Raw genomic sequence first — 18,116 nt, 5'->3', positions numbered from 1 at the left:
AGTTCTCTGCTGCCAATGACTGGAACGAACTGCAAAAATCACTGAAGCTGGAGACTGATATCTCCCTCACTAGCTTTAAGCACCAGCTGTCAGAGCAGCTCACAGATCACTGCAGCTGTACATAGCCCATCTGTAAACAGCCAATCTATCCCCATACTGTACTTATATATTTACCTTGCTCCTTGGCACCCCAGTATCTCTACTTGCATATTCATCTTCTGCACATCTACCATCTACCAATGTTTAATTGCTATATTGTAATTACTTCGCCACCATGGCCTATTTATTGCCTTAACTCCCTTATCTTACCTCATTTGCACTCACTGTATATAGACTTTTTTGTTTTCTATTTTCTACTGTATTATTGACTGTATGTTTTGTTTATTCCATGTGTAACTCTGTGTTGTTGTGTGTGTCGAACTGCTATGCTTTATCTTGGCCAGGTCACAGTTAAAAATGAGAACTTGTTCTCAGCTAGCCTACCTGGTTAAATAAAGGTGTTCTCAACTAGCCTACCTGGTTAAATAAAGGTGTTCTCAACTAGCCTACCTGGTTAAATAAAGGTGTTCTCAACTAGCCTACCTGGTTAAATAAAGGTGTTCTCAGCTAGCCTACCTGGTTAAATAAAGGAGAAATAAAATAAATAAAACAGTCATGTGTGCAATCTGGGTTAGGGAAAATAAAACCACTACTTACCCTTTTCTGCCTTGAGTTCATCTGCAAATATGTAGAGTAGATGGAAGACAGTGAGAACATCATCAACATGAACACTATAAGATGTAGTCTCTCTCTGGGACTCCTTGTCTCATATCACTTCTTTAATATCATACTATGGGATAAATCTAAATTGAGTTCCACACACCTAAATGAGTCTAGCTTACCTCTGTGTGTGAGACATCCTCTCTCCAATAGAGATCTACAACATTATCATTTACCTCTTAAATTCACTCAATACATGTGACAGGTATCAGTGATCCAGGTGTATCAGAGACTACCTCTCTCTAGTCTAGTGGTCCTCTACAGCCTCAACACATCCTGTTCTAGAACATCAATCTATGGTCTGAAGATACTGACACTAATAAGGCACTGGGATATACCACTTCAAGTTTCCAGTTTCATTTGATGTATGTACGGGATACACATGGTATTCACTGTCCATGCTTACTTGCAGGTTTAACAATGCAATAACAATGAATATGTCAATTGGAAACTGTGGCCTGCTTAGTGAATCTTTACAGTCGTGTGTAATCTGGGTTAGGGACAATAAAACCACTACTTACCTAGCTTCCTAGTGAGGTCATCTGTGAACATGTAGAGTAGATGGAAGACAGTGAGAACATCATTAACATGAACACTAGAAGATGTAGTCTCTCTCTGGGACTCCTTGTCTCATATCACTTGACTAATGGCACAAATCCTAACTGAGTTCCACCACCTGAAGAAAATCCAATCAGGAAGTGCCTCTTATTTTGAGGCACTGTTCCTGTTCCTCTGTTCCTATGCATGCCTATCCTCCATTTAAAGGGATATCAACTAAATTCATTTTTCTATGGCTTCCCTAAGGTGTCAACAGTCTTTAGACATAGTTTCAAGCTTTTATTTTGAAAAATGAGCGTGAAAGATCACATTGCGTAAGTGGATAGGTGGGGGCTCTCAGAGTGAGTTTTGCGCTACAGAGTAAAGCGGCCATTGTTTCTCCCGGTGTTATTGAAAAATCTACACACCCGGTTGATATATTATCAAATATATATTTTAAAAACAACCTGAGGATTGATTATAAAAAACGTTTGACATGTTTCTGTGGACATTATGGATATTATTTGGAATATACGTCTGCGTTGTCGTGAGCGCACTTTCCTGTGGATTTCTGAACATAACGCGACAAACAAACGGAGGTATTTTGGGTATAAAAATAATCTTTATGGAACAAAAGGAACATTTGTTGTGTACCTGGGAGTCTCGTGAGTGAAAACATCTGAAGATCATCAAAGGTAAACAATTAATTTGATTGCTTTTCTGATTTTCGTGACCTAGCTACTTAATGCTTAGTGTACATAATGTTATGTTATGCTATCGATAAACTTACACAAACGCTTTCGCTGTAAAGCATAATTTCAAAATCTGAGACGACAGGTGGATTAACAAAAGGCTAAACTGTGTTTTGCAATATTGCACTTGTGATTTCATGAATATGAATATTTTTTAGTAATATTATTTGACTGTGGCGCTATGCTATTCAGCGGTTGCTGATGACAATTATCCCGCTACCGGGATGGGTAGCGTCATCAAGTTAAAACTTCTTGCTCCTACTTGAGACGCAGATGTCTCAAGTAGACACCTGGAAATGCAAATGCGCTACGCTAAATGCTAAATGTACTCGTTAAAACTCAAACCTTTATCAAAATTCACATGCAGGGTATTGAATTAAAGCTACACTCGTTGTGAACCTAGCCAACAAGTCAGATTTTTAAAATGCTTTTCGGCGAAAGCATGAGAAGCTATTATCTGATAGCATGCAACACCCCAAAATGCCTGAATGCGACGTAAACAAAGACTTTGCTTATCCGGCGCTACACAAAACGCAGAAATAAAATATAAAACATTCATTACCTTTGACGAGCTTCTTTCTTGGCACTCCTATATGCCCCATAAACATCACTATTGGGTCTTTTTTTCGTTTAAATCGGTCCATATATACCCAAAATAGCTTTCTATGGAAGCTGTGTCATTCAGAAAAAAACATTGTTTTTAAACGCTGCGTCATTTTTTAAAATTAAAAAAGTCGACGATAAACTTTCACAAAACACTTCGAAATACTTTTGTAATCCAACTTTAGGTATTAGTAAACGTTTATAATCTATCAAAATGATTACAGGGCGATGTATATTCAATAGCTCCTCGTCTGCAAATCAATGGCTGCCAATGTGCACATTGAAAACATCCTGGTGGAGACCGGAAGAAACGGAATCCAGTTAGTTGGATTTTCCAACAAAAAACTCAATTGAAAATGACGACAATGGCGACATCGTGTGGAATCTGTATGAATTGCATGCAGGTCGATATAAAATTTTGTGCCCTTTTAACAACCCATGAAAGTGACTTATGGAAATTATTTTTAGCTTTCAGAGAGCAGTTTTTCTTGCGTTTTTCAATGAAACACACAATCTGTTATAGTCACAGCCGTGATTTAACCAGTTTTAGAAACTTCAGAGTGTTACTGATCATATGCATATATTATATTCCTGGCATGAGTAGCAGGACGCTGAAAAGTTGCGCGATTTTTAACAGAATGTTCGAAAAAGGAAGGGGTAGACTTAAGATTAACAGGCTGCAGTTTGAGTTCATCTATTATCACACCTGCAGATAAAAATAAAAGTGAGTCACCAGTGTTAACATGTGAATCACCTGCCGGTTAAAATCAGTCATCAGTGTCATCATGTTGTCATGACGTTGCCCTCTTTGGGTACAGCAAGCCCCATCCCCCTCTCCCTGCCCCCCCTGCCTCCCCCTGCCTCCTTCAACTAGGCTGCTGTGGTCAGAGAGAGGTCGTAAATTCCTGAGAAGACCCTGCCTCAGGGTCACACAGTATAGAGACAGAGTGAAGTTTCATAGAGAACAAAGGAATTTCTTCCACCTCACAGAACTGGAGGTCTGAACAAATTTCATGTTCCGGAGAAAGTATAAAAGATCGGTGAAGAATCCAGCTACGAACTGGTCTGTTTGTTACAACTTGGGGAAGCTCATGGGAGACGGTGTGGCCACATTACCATAACGCTGTTTACATAATAGCCTCAGATATGAGGTTTACATCTAATTGTTGTATAAGATGAATGAGTGAGTATGATACTGTTTACACAATTTTACAATGTGATTTCGGACTGTTTAATGAAGGAAACCCCATTTCCCTTTTGAGTTGAACTAAATCAGAGGACCGCCCCTGAGCCCAGTTAGGGTCAGGCATCCTGGGACAGCCCCTTTTCTGCAATTCCCGAATAAAACCCAACTTTGAGAAATTATCACCAGACCATGTTTCTCTCAATCACGGGAGGACAAAGGTTATAGACCTTTGCTGAATATTTTAATCATACCACGTGGTTAAACTCTTAGACTATCGATACAGACAGAATAAGAACAAGTCTTTGATATTAATTACTAGTCTGCAGCAAGGAATTCGGTATCATTGAACGCGAAGAACGACAACCGCCGAAACATCCATTCTACAACATGACTGAATGTCGCTCTGAACTATCCCCTCTAACCAATACAGAGAGAGAGAGACGGACAAAACTCTCCAACAGAAACAAACTTTTCAACAAAAATCCCGACGACACACTGAGCGTAAATATATATATTGATTGCAATTGTTCCCAAATGAGTGAGTGTTCATGTGCAAAGGATTAGCATTTCAATTGTTATAATTATCAACTTTGTAGTGTCTCATCTCAGTTGACCCCCACTTCCCCTTTTGTCTAACAAGCCGCGATGCCGGTTTAGCCCACTAGGGCACATTCCCTTATCATTTCTTGTAACCATATTGACTTTGTTTGTTTGTTTATGCATTTCTGTGAATTACTTAGTTAATAATAAATAAATGATTTAAGACAATTGATGTATGGATTACTCATAGTGAAGACTGGGTTCGTGCAGATAACCAACAATTTACGACGTTTGGAATGAGACTAACGTGAGGTAAAGTAAATAATTCATTAATCAGAAGACTATTTGATCACATATAAAATATCTGAAAAGTTATTTTAGGAAATGATAACTTTGTAATCTGAATATTTTCCTTGGTGCCACGACTTCCTAGTTAATTACAGTTACATGATTAACAAGTTTGATCGCGTAATACTAATTACAGAGAATCTTTGATAAAACTAAGTGTTCAATTTAATGATAGTAAAGAGATGACAATGTTAATCACCTGCAGGTTAAAATCATTCATCAGTGATAACATATTAATCACCTGCAGGTGTAGTATATTATCCTGTATCCATAAAATACAACCACTGTGAATGTGGTGAGGATGAAAAAAGCATTGCGGACATTTATTTCTAACAATGAAACATTCATATCATCTCTCCATTACCTTTCTTATAAGATATCCAGCAGATAGCCAGAGATAACCCAATCCCAGTGATGGCTCCCAGACAGCATAACACAATAGAGGATATTTTCCATGGGGTTGTATCAAATAACTCACCTAAAACACAAACATCATTACACATCAACAACAGGGTTTGGTACTAATACTACCACACATCAACAACAGGGTTTGGTACTAATACTACCACACATCATTACACATCAACAACAGGGTTTGGTACTAATACTACCACACATCATTACACATCAACAACAGGGTTTGGCACTAATACTACCACACATCATTACACATCAACAACAGGGTTTGGTACTAATACTACCACACATCAACAACAGGGTTTGGTACTAATACTACCACACATCAACAACAGGGTTTGGTACTAATACTACCACACATCAACAACAGGGTTTGGTACTAATACTACCACACATCAACAACAGGGTTTGGTAATAATACTACCACACATCAACAACAGGGTTTGGTACAAATACTACCACACATCATTACACATCAACAACAGGGTTTGGCACTAATACTACCACACATCAACAACAGGGTTTGGTAATAATACTACCACACATCAACAACAGGGTTTGGCACTAATACTACCACACACATCATTACACATCAACAACAGGGTTTGGTACTAATACTACCACACACATCAACAACAGGGTTTGGTACTAATACTACCACACATCATTACACATCAACAACAGGGTCTGGTACTAATACTACCACACATCATTACACATCAACAACAGGGTCTGGTACTACTACTACCACACACATCGTTACACATCAACAACAGGGTTTGGTACTAATACTACCACACATCAACAACAGGGTCTGGTACTAATACTACCACACATCATTACACATCAACAACAGGGTCTGGTACTACTACTACCACACACATCATTACACATTAACAACAGGGTTTGGTACTAATACTACCACACACATCAACAACAGGGTTTGGTACTAATACTACCACACATCAACAACAGGGTTGTGTACTAATACTACCACACATCAACAACAGGGTTTGGTACTGATACTACCACACATCAACAACAGGGTTTGGTACTAATACTACCACACATCATTACACATCAACAACAGGGTTGGGTACTAATACTACCACACACATCATTACACATCAACAACAGGGTTTGGTACTAATACTACCACACATCATTACACATCAACAACAGGGTTTGGTACTAATACTACCACACATCAACAACAGGGTTGGGTACTAATACTACCACACATCATTACACATCAACAACAGGGTTTGGTACTAATACTACCACACATCAACAACAGGGTTGGGTACTAATACTACCACACACATCATTACACATCAACAACAGGGTTTGGTCCTAATACTACCACACATCATTACACTTCAACAACAGGGTTTGGTACTAATACTACCACACATCATTACACATCAACAACAGGGTTTGGTACTAATACTACCACACATCATTGCACTTCAACAACAGGGTTTGGTACTAATACTACCACACATCAACAACAGGGTTTGGTACTAATACTACCACACATCATTACACATCAACAACAGGGTTGGGTACTAATACTACCACACACATCATTACACATCAACAACAGGGTTTGGTCATAATACTACCACACATCATTACACATCAACAACAGGGTTTGGTACTAATACTACCACACATCATTACACATCAACAACAGGGTTTGGTACTAATACTACCACACATCAACAACAGGGTTGGGTACTAATACTACCACACATCATTAGACATCAACAACAGGGTTTGGTACTAATACTACCACACACATCAACAACAGGGTTTGGTACTAATACTACCACACATCAACAACAGGGTTTGGTACTAATACTACCACACATCAACAACAGGGTTTGGTACTAATACTACCACACATCAACAACAGGGTTTGGTACTAATACTACCACACATCAACAACAGGGTTTGGTACTAATACTACCACACAGCAGTGGAGTGTATCATAATAAACACTATCCTTCTGTATTGTCGTCTCAAAGCCTTTGGTTAAAACACATACTGGACATTAACACATCAATTACTCCAGCGTTTCTTGTCAAATCAAATCACATGGCTCCTTTCAGCTAAAACCAATAGACCTTCAGTATCTTACTATGGCCCCTTTCAGTTAAAACCAATAGACCTTCAGTATCTTACTGTGGCCCCTTTCAGATAAAACCAATAGATAACACTATAGGCCTACTGAATATTGGTAGTGTAAAAACTATTGGTCACTAAATCCGGGGGAAATGACGGACCATGTAAAAAACTGTTGGTCACATATTAAAGCGTGTGTAGCGAATTGCTTGTGTTTCTAGTTCCAACAGTGTAGTAATATCTAACAATGTCTAAATAATATTATGTTGTGTTACTCACTAGGGAGGTGAACCTCTGTCTCCATCTTCTCATTGATCTGGCTCTGTTGGACTCTGCAGGTAAAGCGGTTGGTGTCAGTCTCCTGGACAATGACATGTTGTTTGACTGTGTAGAATCCCTTGAAGTCTCTATGTATCTCAGGAGGACCAGCAGAGAGATGGACTCCTTTACTGTCCCACCACACCAGCTCAGGCTCAGGGTGCCAGCCTTCTGATTCACACAGCAGACCCATCCCTCCCTCTCTGTGTCCCACAATGGACACCACTGGCTTGGATCCTACAGCTACAGACCCACAGACAGACTGGATGTTACCTGGTGACAGGCTGTGAACAAATAGACACATACTGTATCCAGCAATATGAAGGAAAGAGGTGATGTCATTGTACTGTAGTTAGATTATTAAATTAACATGAAAATAAACCTCACCTTTAACGAGGACTTGAATAATGAGATCATGATCCCAGCTCTTTGCCTTAATAAAGCATTTGTAATGTCCCTCATCAGTGCCTTGTACCCTGGACAGTTTTAAAGAGGTGTTGCCCCTCCATAGTTCCTCTTCAAACAGTGACGTTCTTCCAATGTAGGAGGGAATCTGATCCTCTCGTATGATTTTTCTGTTTTGGTAACGATAGACACGACCATCTTTGAAGTCCAGGTTCAGCCAGTCCACTGTCATGTCCTCAGCGCTGATGTTGGGTTTGAGGTAGCAGGGCAGAATGATGTCATCACCAGCCACAGCAACAATGGTATCGGTTGGACCAAGAACCTCAAACCTCTCTGAAGAGAACAGACAGAAATTAAGGAGTATTTAGGACATTACCCACCACTAAAGACACACAGACAGTCAAATGTAATTCATAGAAACGTGCCATTCAAAATATACGTAATAATGCACACACACAAAGAGGAAGCAATAGTTGCTGCATGGGTCACCACACACACACAGAGGGAATTAGCAGTGTAGTTACCAGACACAGAGGGAATTAGCAGTGTAGTTACCAGACACAGAGGGAATTAGCAGTGTAGTTACCAGACACAGAGGGAATTATCAGTGTAGTTACCAGACTCAGAGGGAATTAGCAGTGTAGTTACCATACACAGAGGGAATTAGCAGTGTAGTTACCAGACACAGAGGGAATTAGCAGTGTAGTTACCAGACTCAGAGGGAATTAGCAGTGTAGTTACCATACACAGAGGGAATTAGCAGTGTAGTTACCAGACTCAGAGTGTGAACTGTGGAGGAGAAGCAGGAGAGTCACAAACAGACTGTCTGGTCCAGACTCCATTATTCCTGAAAGAGACAATAGGTCTAACAAAATAAACATCAATTATAAAGATCTGAACCAGATATCAACCAGTAGACCTTCAGTATCTTACTATGGCCCCTTTCAGATAAAACCAGTAGACCTTCAGTATCTTACTATGGCTCCTTTCAGATAAAACCAATAGATTACACTATAGGCCTACTGATTATTGGTAGTGTAAAAACTATTGGTCTCTAAATCCAGAGAAATGACGGACCATGTAAAAACTGTTGGCTGGTTTGCTCTCACCCATCTGAGAGGTTTGCTGTGAAAGCCCTCACCTGCTATATACTATATATACACCTGCTGCCACAAACCGACACAACAAAAAGGGAGACAACATGGAGACAACACTGTTGTTCAGAGGAGCTAGCCAACAACACTGTCTGGCTGAGATGATGAGACAGTGGAGTAGGCTTTTAACGTCATATATTTAGCTGGTGGCAACATGTGGAATAGACACTTGCTGGAATGCAATTTTAACCAATCAGCATTCAGGATTAGACACACCTGTTGTATAAACATGAATAGATGACAAATGGCATTAAACTTATAACAGGGCTATAAACACAGCATCAATATAAACATAAATATTCACCTCTTGGAGAAAGAGAAAAACAAATTACTTGGATTGACAGTGTCAAGATTTATGTCATCCTCTCTCTACAGCTGTGTGTGAGAATCTGCCAGGCTGAGATCTTATCCGATCTGCCCTGGCATCACATATTACTCTGTGCATGAGCTAGGTCCAAGAACTGCCTGGGATGACTCTAGAACAGGCCTGGGCAAGTATTTTCCATGGTGGGCCACATTAAAATATATTTTTGCCATCGCATGCCAGAATAATATTACAGGATGATACATCATGTGTATGACTGTGTTGACAGATATATCTACTGTAAATCACATCCAGATATGCTACTTATTTTACTTGTTTAACATGCACAGAAATAAACCACATCCATGTTCTCCTTTTGGGAGGTATTTTCATTATTAAACATGCAATGAACTACACAGAGGTACACTGTGCATTCAGTACCACGGACAGAACTCTTGTTAACGGGGATGCACAAAAACACAAGAAAGAGAGAGAGCTCAACATTACATTTAACCACTCAATCAGTGTGAGGAGTGAAGTCTCTGATGGGCATTGACTAGAGCAGTGAAGTTAGGTATAGTTTCTGATGTTGTTATGCGCAGGATTGTTGAGAGGTGACAGTCAGTAAGAGATGATCTGTGCCTTGACTTGTTATATTTCACCACTGAAAATGTCTGTTCACATACACACGTTGACCCAAACAGTACAAACATCTTCTGAGCATGACTCCTAATCTTTGGAAAGTTTTGAAAGATGCATAGAACCTCGTCAGTGACATTGTTTTGAATAGTCCTCCAATCACCGCATCAGACTGAAGATCGATAAGCTCAAGTTGCAGGTCAGTGGGAGCGTTGTCCACATTGAAGGTGAAAGGAGAGGAAACCAACAGCATGTCATTTTGAAAATTCACTTTTTTGAAAATCCTCAAATCGACGAGAAAACTCACAGCTCAAAGCAAGCAGCAGCGATGTATACTTCTCCCGCTGGTCATCTGATTTTGCCCTTTAAAGATTTTGCCCTTACGAAGTTTACCACTTTAGGGACTGTATCCACAACATGGCTCATTTTCAGAACACATTTACAGAGCACCTTCTGATTAGGGGTGCACCGATATGACATTTTTGGCTGATACCGATAACCGATATTTTCCATGCAAAAAAAACCCCAGATACCGATAACCGATATTTAAAAAAAAATTGTGGCCTTTTAAGCATTCAAGTACAGTTAAACAGTTAACACACACGGACGCAGCTGTCCAAGGCACTCAATCTCTGTGCAAGAGGCGTCACTACAGTCCGTGGTTTGAATCCAGGCTGTATCACATCAGGCCGTCATTGGGTGTCCCATAGTGGGGCGCACAATTGGCCCAGGGTCTTTCGGGTTTGGCTGGGGTAGGCCGTCATTGTTAATAAGAATTAGTTCTTAACTGACTTGCTTAGTTTTAAAAAAGGTTACACACAAGGTTACTGCATCGACGTAGCGGTCCTTGTACCTTGTATTGAGCATGGAAGTAGCGGTCCTTGTACCTTGTATTGAGCATGGAAGTAGCGGTCCTTGTACCTTGTATTGAGAATAGAAGTAGCGGTCCTTGTACCTTGTATTGAGCATGGTGACGACACAGTAAAGAGGCTCAGAGGGAATGCTACTGAATCGCGAGTTATTTTGTAAGTTGTAACCCCACGGTCTGTGTCAGCAGTTTATCTGAGCGTTTCAATGCCCTGACTGAAGGCATCATGTCTGCAGACGCAGTTGAGCTTATTTCTCGAGTCAGTTGTTTGAATGGAGCTAGGAGAGTTCGTGTTTCCAAGTTTCAAAACATGTTCTCAAATCCCATTGAAATGGCAGCAGCGGTATGAGAACCAGCACATTCTTGAGCATGCAATACGGCTTTCCTCAGTAGGAAATCCTCGTGGACCCACTGTGCTGTCAGACTCATAATGCTCATGGGGCTGACATCGCTGTTCCAAATGTCAGTCGTGAAGCTAATAGCAGTGACGCTCATGGATGTGAGTTTCAACAATACTGTGTAACTCCGCTAGGGGAACATCTCAAAAATAGTGTGTTCCGGGGCTCGACCAGTCGGCAAAAGCCAACATCATCCACGACAGAGGACGGTTGATTGTCAAGGGCAACGAATTCTATTATCTTGGTGTTAATGGATTTCACCTTTGATTGTCTCGCTGAAATGTTCTTACTCTTTCAAATGACTGCTGGACTTGAACTTGTTCAGTTGTTGGAAGTGTACGCTTAGTATCTTTCTGCTTTTGTTCTGTGTAGCGCTGTATTTTTTGTGGCGTCATTACGTCATCTACCTACGTTATATAGGTATGCACCTCATCTACCTACGTTATATAGGTATGCACCTCATCTACCTACGTTATATAGGTATGTACATCATCTACCTACGTTATATACTGTAGGTATGCACGTCATCTACCTACATTATATACTGTAGGTATGCACCTCATCTACCTACGTGATATAGGTATGTACATCATCTACCTACGTTATATAGGTATGCACCTCATCTACCTACGTTATATAGGTATGCACCTCATCTACCTACGTTATGTAGGTATGTACGTCATCTACCTACGTTATATACTGTAGGTATGTACGTCATCTACCTGATGTTATATAGGTATGTACCTCATCTACCTACGTTATATACTGTAGGTATGTACGTCATCTACCTGATGTTATATAGGTATGTACATCATCTACCTACGTTATATACTGTAGGTATGTACATCATCTACCTACGTTATATACTGTAGGTATGCACGTCATCTACCTACATTATATACTGTAGGTATGCACCTCATCTACCTACGTTATGTAGGTATGTACGTCATCTACCTACGTTATATAGGTATGTACGTCATCTACCTACGTTATATACTGTAGGTATGTACCTCATCTACCTACGTTATGTAGGTATGTACGTCATCTACCTACGTTATATACTGTAGGTATGTACGTCATCTACCTACGTTATATACTGTAGGTATGTACATCATCTACCTACGTTATATACTGTAGGTATGCACGTCATCTACCTACGTTATATACTGTAGGTATGCACATCATCTACCTACGTTATATACTGTAGGTATGTACGTCATCTACCTACGTTATATACTGTAGGTATGTACATCATCTACCTACGTTATATACTGTAGGTATGCACCTCATCTACCTACGTTATATACTGTAGGTATGCACATCATCTACCTACGTTATATACTGTAGGTATGCACATCATCTACCTACGTTATATACTGTAGGTATGTACATCATCTACCTACGTTATATACTGTAGGTATGCACCTCATCTACCTACGTTATATACTGTAGGTATGCACATCATCTACCTACGTTATATACTGTAGGTATGTACATCATCTACCTACGTTATGTAGGTATGTACGTCATCTACCTACGTTATATACTGTAGGTATGTACGTCATCTACCTGATGTTATATAGGTATGTACCTCATCTACCTACGTTATATACTGTAGGTATGCACATCATCTACCTACGTTATATACTGTAGGTATGTACGTCATCTACCTACGTTATATACTGTAGGTATGTACGTCATCTACCTACATTATGTAGGTATGCACATCATCTACCTACGTTATATACTGTAGGTATGTACGTCATCTACCTACGTTATATACTGTAGGTATGTACCTCATCTACCTACGTTATATACTGTAGGTATGCACATCATCTACCTACGTTATATACTGTAGGTATGCACGTCATCTACCTACGTTATATAGGTATGTACATCATCTACCTACGTTATATAGGTATGCACCTCATCTACCTACGTTATGTAGGTATGTACGTCATCTACCTACGTTATATAGGTATGTACGTCATCTACCTACGTTATGTAGGTATGTACGTCATCTACCTACGTTATATAGGTATGTACGTCATCTACCTACGTTATATACTGTAGGTATGTACCTCATCTACCTACGTTATATACTGTAGGTATGCACATCATCTACCTACGTTATATACTGTAGGTATGTAGGTCATCTACCTACGTTATATACTGTAGGTATGTACGTCATCTACCTACGTTATGTAGGTATGTACGTCATCTACCTACGTTATATAGGTATGTACCTCATCTACCTACGTTATATACTGTAGGTATGTACCTCATCTACCTACGTTATATACTGTAGGTATGTACGTCATCTACCTACGTTATATAGGTATGCACGTCATCTACCTACGTTATATACTGTAGGTATGTACGTCATCTACCTACGTTATGTAGGTATGTACGTCATCTACCTACGTTATATAGGTATGTACCTCATCTACCTACGTTATATACTGTAGGTATGTACGTCATCTACCTACGTTATGTAGGTATGTACGTCATCTACCTACGTTATATAGGTATGTACCTCATCTACCTACGTTATATACTGTAGGTATGCACCTCATCTACCTACGTTATGTAGGTATGTACGTCATCTACCTACGTTATATAGGTATGTACGTCATCTACCTACGTTATATACTGTAGGTATGTACCTCATCTACCTACGTTATGTAGGTATGTACGTCATCTACCTACGTTATATACTGTAGGTATGTACATCATCTACCTACGTTATATACTGTAGGTATGCACGTCATCTACCTACGTTATATACTGTAGGTATGCACATCATCTACCTACGTTATATACTGTAGGTATGTACATCATCTACCTACGTTATATACTGTAGGTATGTACATCATCTACCTACGTTATATACTGTAGGTATGCACCTCATCTACCTACGTTATATACTGTAGGTATGCACATCATCTACCTACGTTATATACTGTAGGTATGTACATCATCTACCTACGTTATGTAGGTATGTACGTCATCTACCTACGTTATATACTGTAGGTATGTACGTCATCTACCTGATGTTATATAGGTATGTACCTCATCTACCTACGTTATATACTGTAGGTATGTACCTCATCTACCTACGTTATATACTGTAGGTATGTACGTCATCTACCTACGTTATATACTGTAGGTATGTACGGCATCTACCTACGTTATATACTGTAGGTATGCACCTCATCTACCTACGTTATATACTGTAGGTATGTAGGTCATCTACCTACGTTATATAGGTATGTACATCATCTACCTACGTTATATACTGTAGGTATGCACATCATCTACCTACGTTATATACTGTAGGTATGTACGTCATCTACCTGATGTTATATAGGTATGTACCTCATCTACCTACGTTATATACTGTAGGTATGCACATCATCTACCTACGTTATATACTGTAGGTATGCACGTCATCTACCTACGTTATATACTGTAGGTATGTACATTATCTACCTACGTTATGTAGGTATGCACGTCATCTACCTACGTTATATACTGTAGGTATGCACATCATCTACCTACGTTATATACTGTAGGTATGTACATCATCTACCTACGTTATGTAGGTATGTACGTCATCTACCTACGTTATATACTGTAGGTATGTACATCATCTACCTACGTTATGTAGGTATGTACGTCATCTACCTACGTTATATACTGTAGGTATGCACATCATCTACCTACGTTATATACTGTAGGTATGTACCTCATCTACCTACGTTATATACTGTAGGTATGTACCTCATCTACCTACGTTATATACTGTAGGTATGCACATCATCTACCTACGTTATATACTGTAGGTATGTACATCATCTACCTACGTTATATACTGTAGGTATGTACATCATCTACCTACGTTATGTAGGTATGTACGTCATCTACCTACGTTATATACTGTAGGTATGTACATCATCTACCTACGTTATGTAGGTATGTACGTCATCTACCTACGTTATATACTGTAGGTATGCACATCATCTACCTACGTTATATACTGTAGGTATGTACATCATCTACCTACGTTATGTAGGTATGTACGTCATCTACCTACGTTATATACTGTAGGTATGTACATCATCTACCTACGTTATATACTGTAGGTATGTACATCATCTACCTACGTTATATACTGTAGGTATGTACATCATCTACCTACGTTATATACTGTAGGTATGTACATCATCTACCTACGTTATATACTGTAGGTATGTACCTCATCTACCTACGTTATATACTGTAGGTATGTACCTCATCTACCTACGTTATATACTGTAGGTATGCACGTCATCTACCTACGTTATATACTGTAGGTATGTACCTCATCTACCTACGTTATATACTGTAGGTATGTACCTCATCTACCTACGTTATATACTGTAGGTATGTACCTCATCTACCTACGTTATATACTGTAGGTATGTACCTCATCTACCTACGTTATATACTGTAGGTATGTACCTCATCTACCTACGTTATATACTGTAGGTATGTACGTCATCTACCTCCGTTATATACTGTAGGTATGCACATCATCTACCTACGTTATACAGGTATGTAGGTCATCTACCTACGTTATATACTGTAGGTATGTACGTCATCTACCTGATGTTATATAGGTATGCACCTCATCTACCTACGTTATGTAGGTATGTACGTCATCTACCTACGTTATATAGGTATGTACGTCATCTACCTACGTTATATAGGTATGTACATCATCTATCTACATTATATAGGTATGTACATCATCTACCTACGTTATATACTGTAGGTATGCACGTCATCTACCTACGTTATATACTGTAGGTATGCACTCCAGCTTTGACATCGGTTTTTCACATCGACGTTGAACTATACATCAAGCCGATGCCGATGTTGGCATTTTTAGCTAATATCGTCCGATTCCGATGTGCTTACCGATATATCGTGCATCCCTATCCCAAATGGTACCCTATCCCCTATTTTGTGCACTACTTTTGACCAGGGCCCATAGTAGTGCACTATATATAGGGAATAGGGCATCCCTAACAGATAGTGTGGTGAAGAAGGTGCAACTGCGCCTCGTCAACCTCAGGAGGCTGAAGAAATTAATCTTGGCCCCTAAGACCCTCACACACTTTTACAGATGCACAATTGAGAGCATCCTGTCGGGCTGTATCACCGCCTGGTACGGCAACTGCACCGCCCGCAACCACAGTGGCTCTCCAGAGGGTGGTGAGGTCTGCCCAAAGCATCACCGGGGGCACGCCTGTCCTCCAAGACACCTACAGCACCCGATGTTACAGGAAGGCCAAAAAGATCATCAAGGACATCAACCACCCGAGCCACTGCCTGTTCACCCCTCTATCATCCAGGAGACAAGGTCAGTACAGGTGCATCAAAGCTGGGACCGAAAGACTGAAAAACAGCTTCTATCTCAAGGTCATCAGACTGTTAAACAGCTTCTATCTCAAGGTCATCAGACTGTTAAATAGCCATCACTAGCTGGCTTCCACCTGGTTACTCAACCCTGCACCTTAGAGGCTGCTGCCCCATGTACATAGACAGGGAATCACCGGTCAATTTAACAATGGAACACTAGTCACTTTAATAATGTTTACATACTGCTTTACTAATTTCATATGTATATACTGTATTCTAATCTACTGCATTTTAGTCGATGCAACTCCGACATTGCTCATCCTAATATTTATATATTTCTTAATTCCATCATTTTACTTTTAGATGTGTGTGTATTGTGGTGAACTGTTATATACTACTGCACTGTTGTAGATACTGTTAGAACACAATAATTCCACTACGGATGCAATAACATCAGCTAAATATGTGTATGTGAACAATACAAATCGGATTTTGATTTGGCTGAAACCAATCAAAGTAACATGAAGTAATTAGTGGTAATGACCTCTTATTACACAGCATGTAAAAAAAAACAATAACTCCCCCACCCTACAACTTACAATTCGATGCACGCGCAATGTTCAGACGTTTTTTTGTTACTATCGACAATAAAAAGTCCTCAGAAACAAGCGTCCTCTCCCATCAGACGACGATAACGCTCTGACCTGAGTGGGCTGGTGCAGTGTTCATATATACATTTCCAAACGCTCTGATTGGTTGGAAATGGCAGGGCTCTGAGGGAAAACTCAGGTAAGATTGTCAGGGGAAGTTAGGTAGAGAGGAGAAGGACAGCCTTTGTTTTTACTGGTTGGCCACCAACTGTAACATTATACAGTTATAAAAGAGGTTTCTTCAAGGGTTCTTTGTTATGGTTGATGGTTCAAGAACAGATGTTAACCAGTAAACTTGACTACAGTACTATGGTCCATTTAATTTGAAAATCAACAGATAAGAGTGATTATACAGTAGCCTAATTCCAATTAACATTTCTTTGTCTATAATAAAATAAAAACATTTGAAGTGGTTTGATAGTACTTTTTTTTAAATTATCAAATTAATACCTTAGAAAAGACATAGCATGGCAATTTACAGTTTTCCATTTCACAGGATGTTCAACTTTTCATGATTCACTATGATTGGCCTAACTGTGCTATAGAGCTCTGCTTTATTTTTGTATTTTTTTAAGGATTACTGACAAGGAAATCCTTAACATAAACCACTTTTAACTGTATCTTCACTGTCTTTACAGCGCGTGGGAAAATAAAAAGGTGTGGAGAGTGAAAATGAAATGAGCCTTTCAGTCCTCGAAGCACGGT

At 39.5% G+C, this 18,116-nt stretch overlaps 1 protein-coding gene across 11 annotated transcripts in view; it reads right to left on the bottom strand.

The window, feature by feature from the left end:
- The window catches only part of LOC149985682 (butyrophilin subfamily 1 member A1-like), an 89,520-nt gene extending 72,054 nt beyond the window's left edge, over nt 1-17,466 (bottom strand). For 7 of the 11 annotated variants that reach the window (XR_016482390.1, XR_016482389.1, XR_016482401.1 and 4 more), the window contains exons 1-7: nt 17,361-17,466; nt 8,765-8,839; nt 7,975-8,325; nt 7,549-7,830; nt 5,090-5,203; nt 1,281-1,301; nt 697-717 (exon numbers count right to left, since the gene is read on the bottom strand). Coding sequence is in view for 5 of the 11 variants with exons in the window: in XM_090181773.1 (XP_090037899.1) it covers nt 697-717; nt 1,281-1,301; nt 5,090-5,203; nt 7,549-7,830; nt 7,975-8,325; nt 8,765-8,834 (859 nt within the window). In the remaining 6 variants the exon portion in view is untranslated. The remainder of the gene's footprint in view (nt 1-696; nt 718-1,280; nt 1,302-5,089; nt 5,204-7,548; nt 7,831-7,974; nt 8,326-8,764; nt 8,840-17,360) is intronic. The other 4 variants (XR_016482405.1, XM_090181797.1, XM_090181788.1 and 1 more) reach the window with 2 other exon arrangements.
- Nucleotides 17,467-18,116: the final 650 nt, after the last annotated feature.

The sequence above is a fragment of the Oncorhynchus mykiss genome, chromosome 1 (assembly GCF_057628025.1).
Source record: "Oncorhynchus mykiss isolate SJ-2025 chromosome 1, ASM5762802v1, whole genome shotgun sequence".
Classification (NCBI taxonomy): Eukaryota; Metazoa; Chordata; class Actinopteri; order Salmoniformes; family Salmonidae; genus Oncorhynchus; species Oncorhynchus mykiss.
The sequence above is the reverse complement of the archived record's forward strand: the minus strand, read 5'-3'. Positions and strand labels throughout refer to the sequence as shown.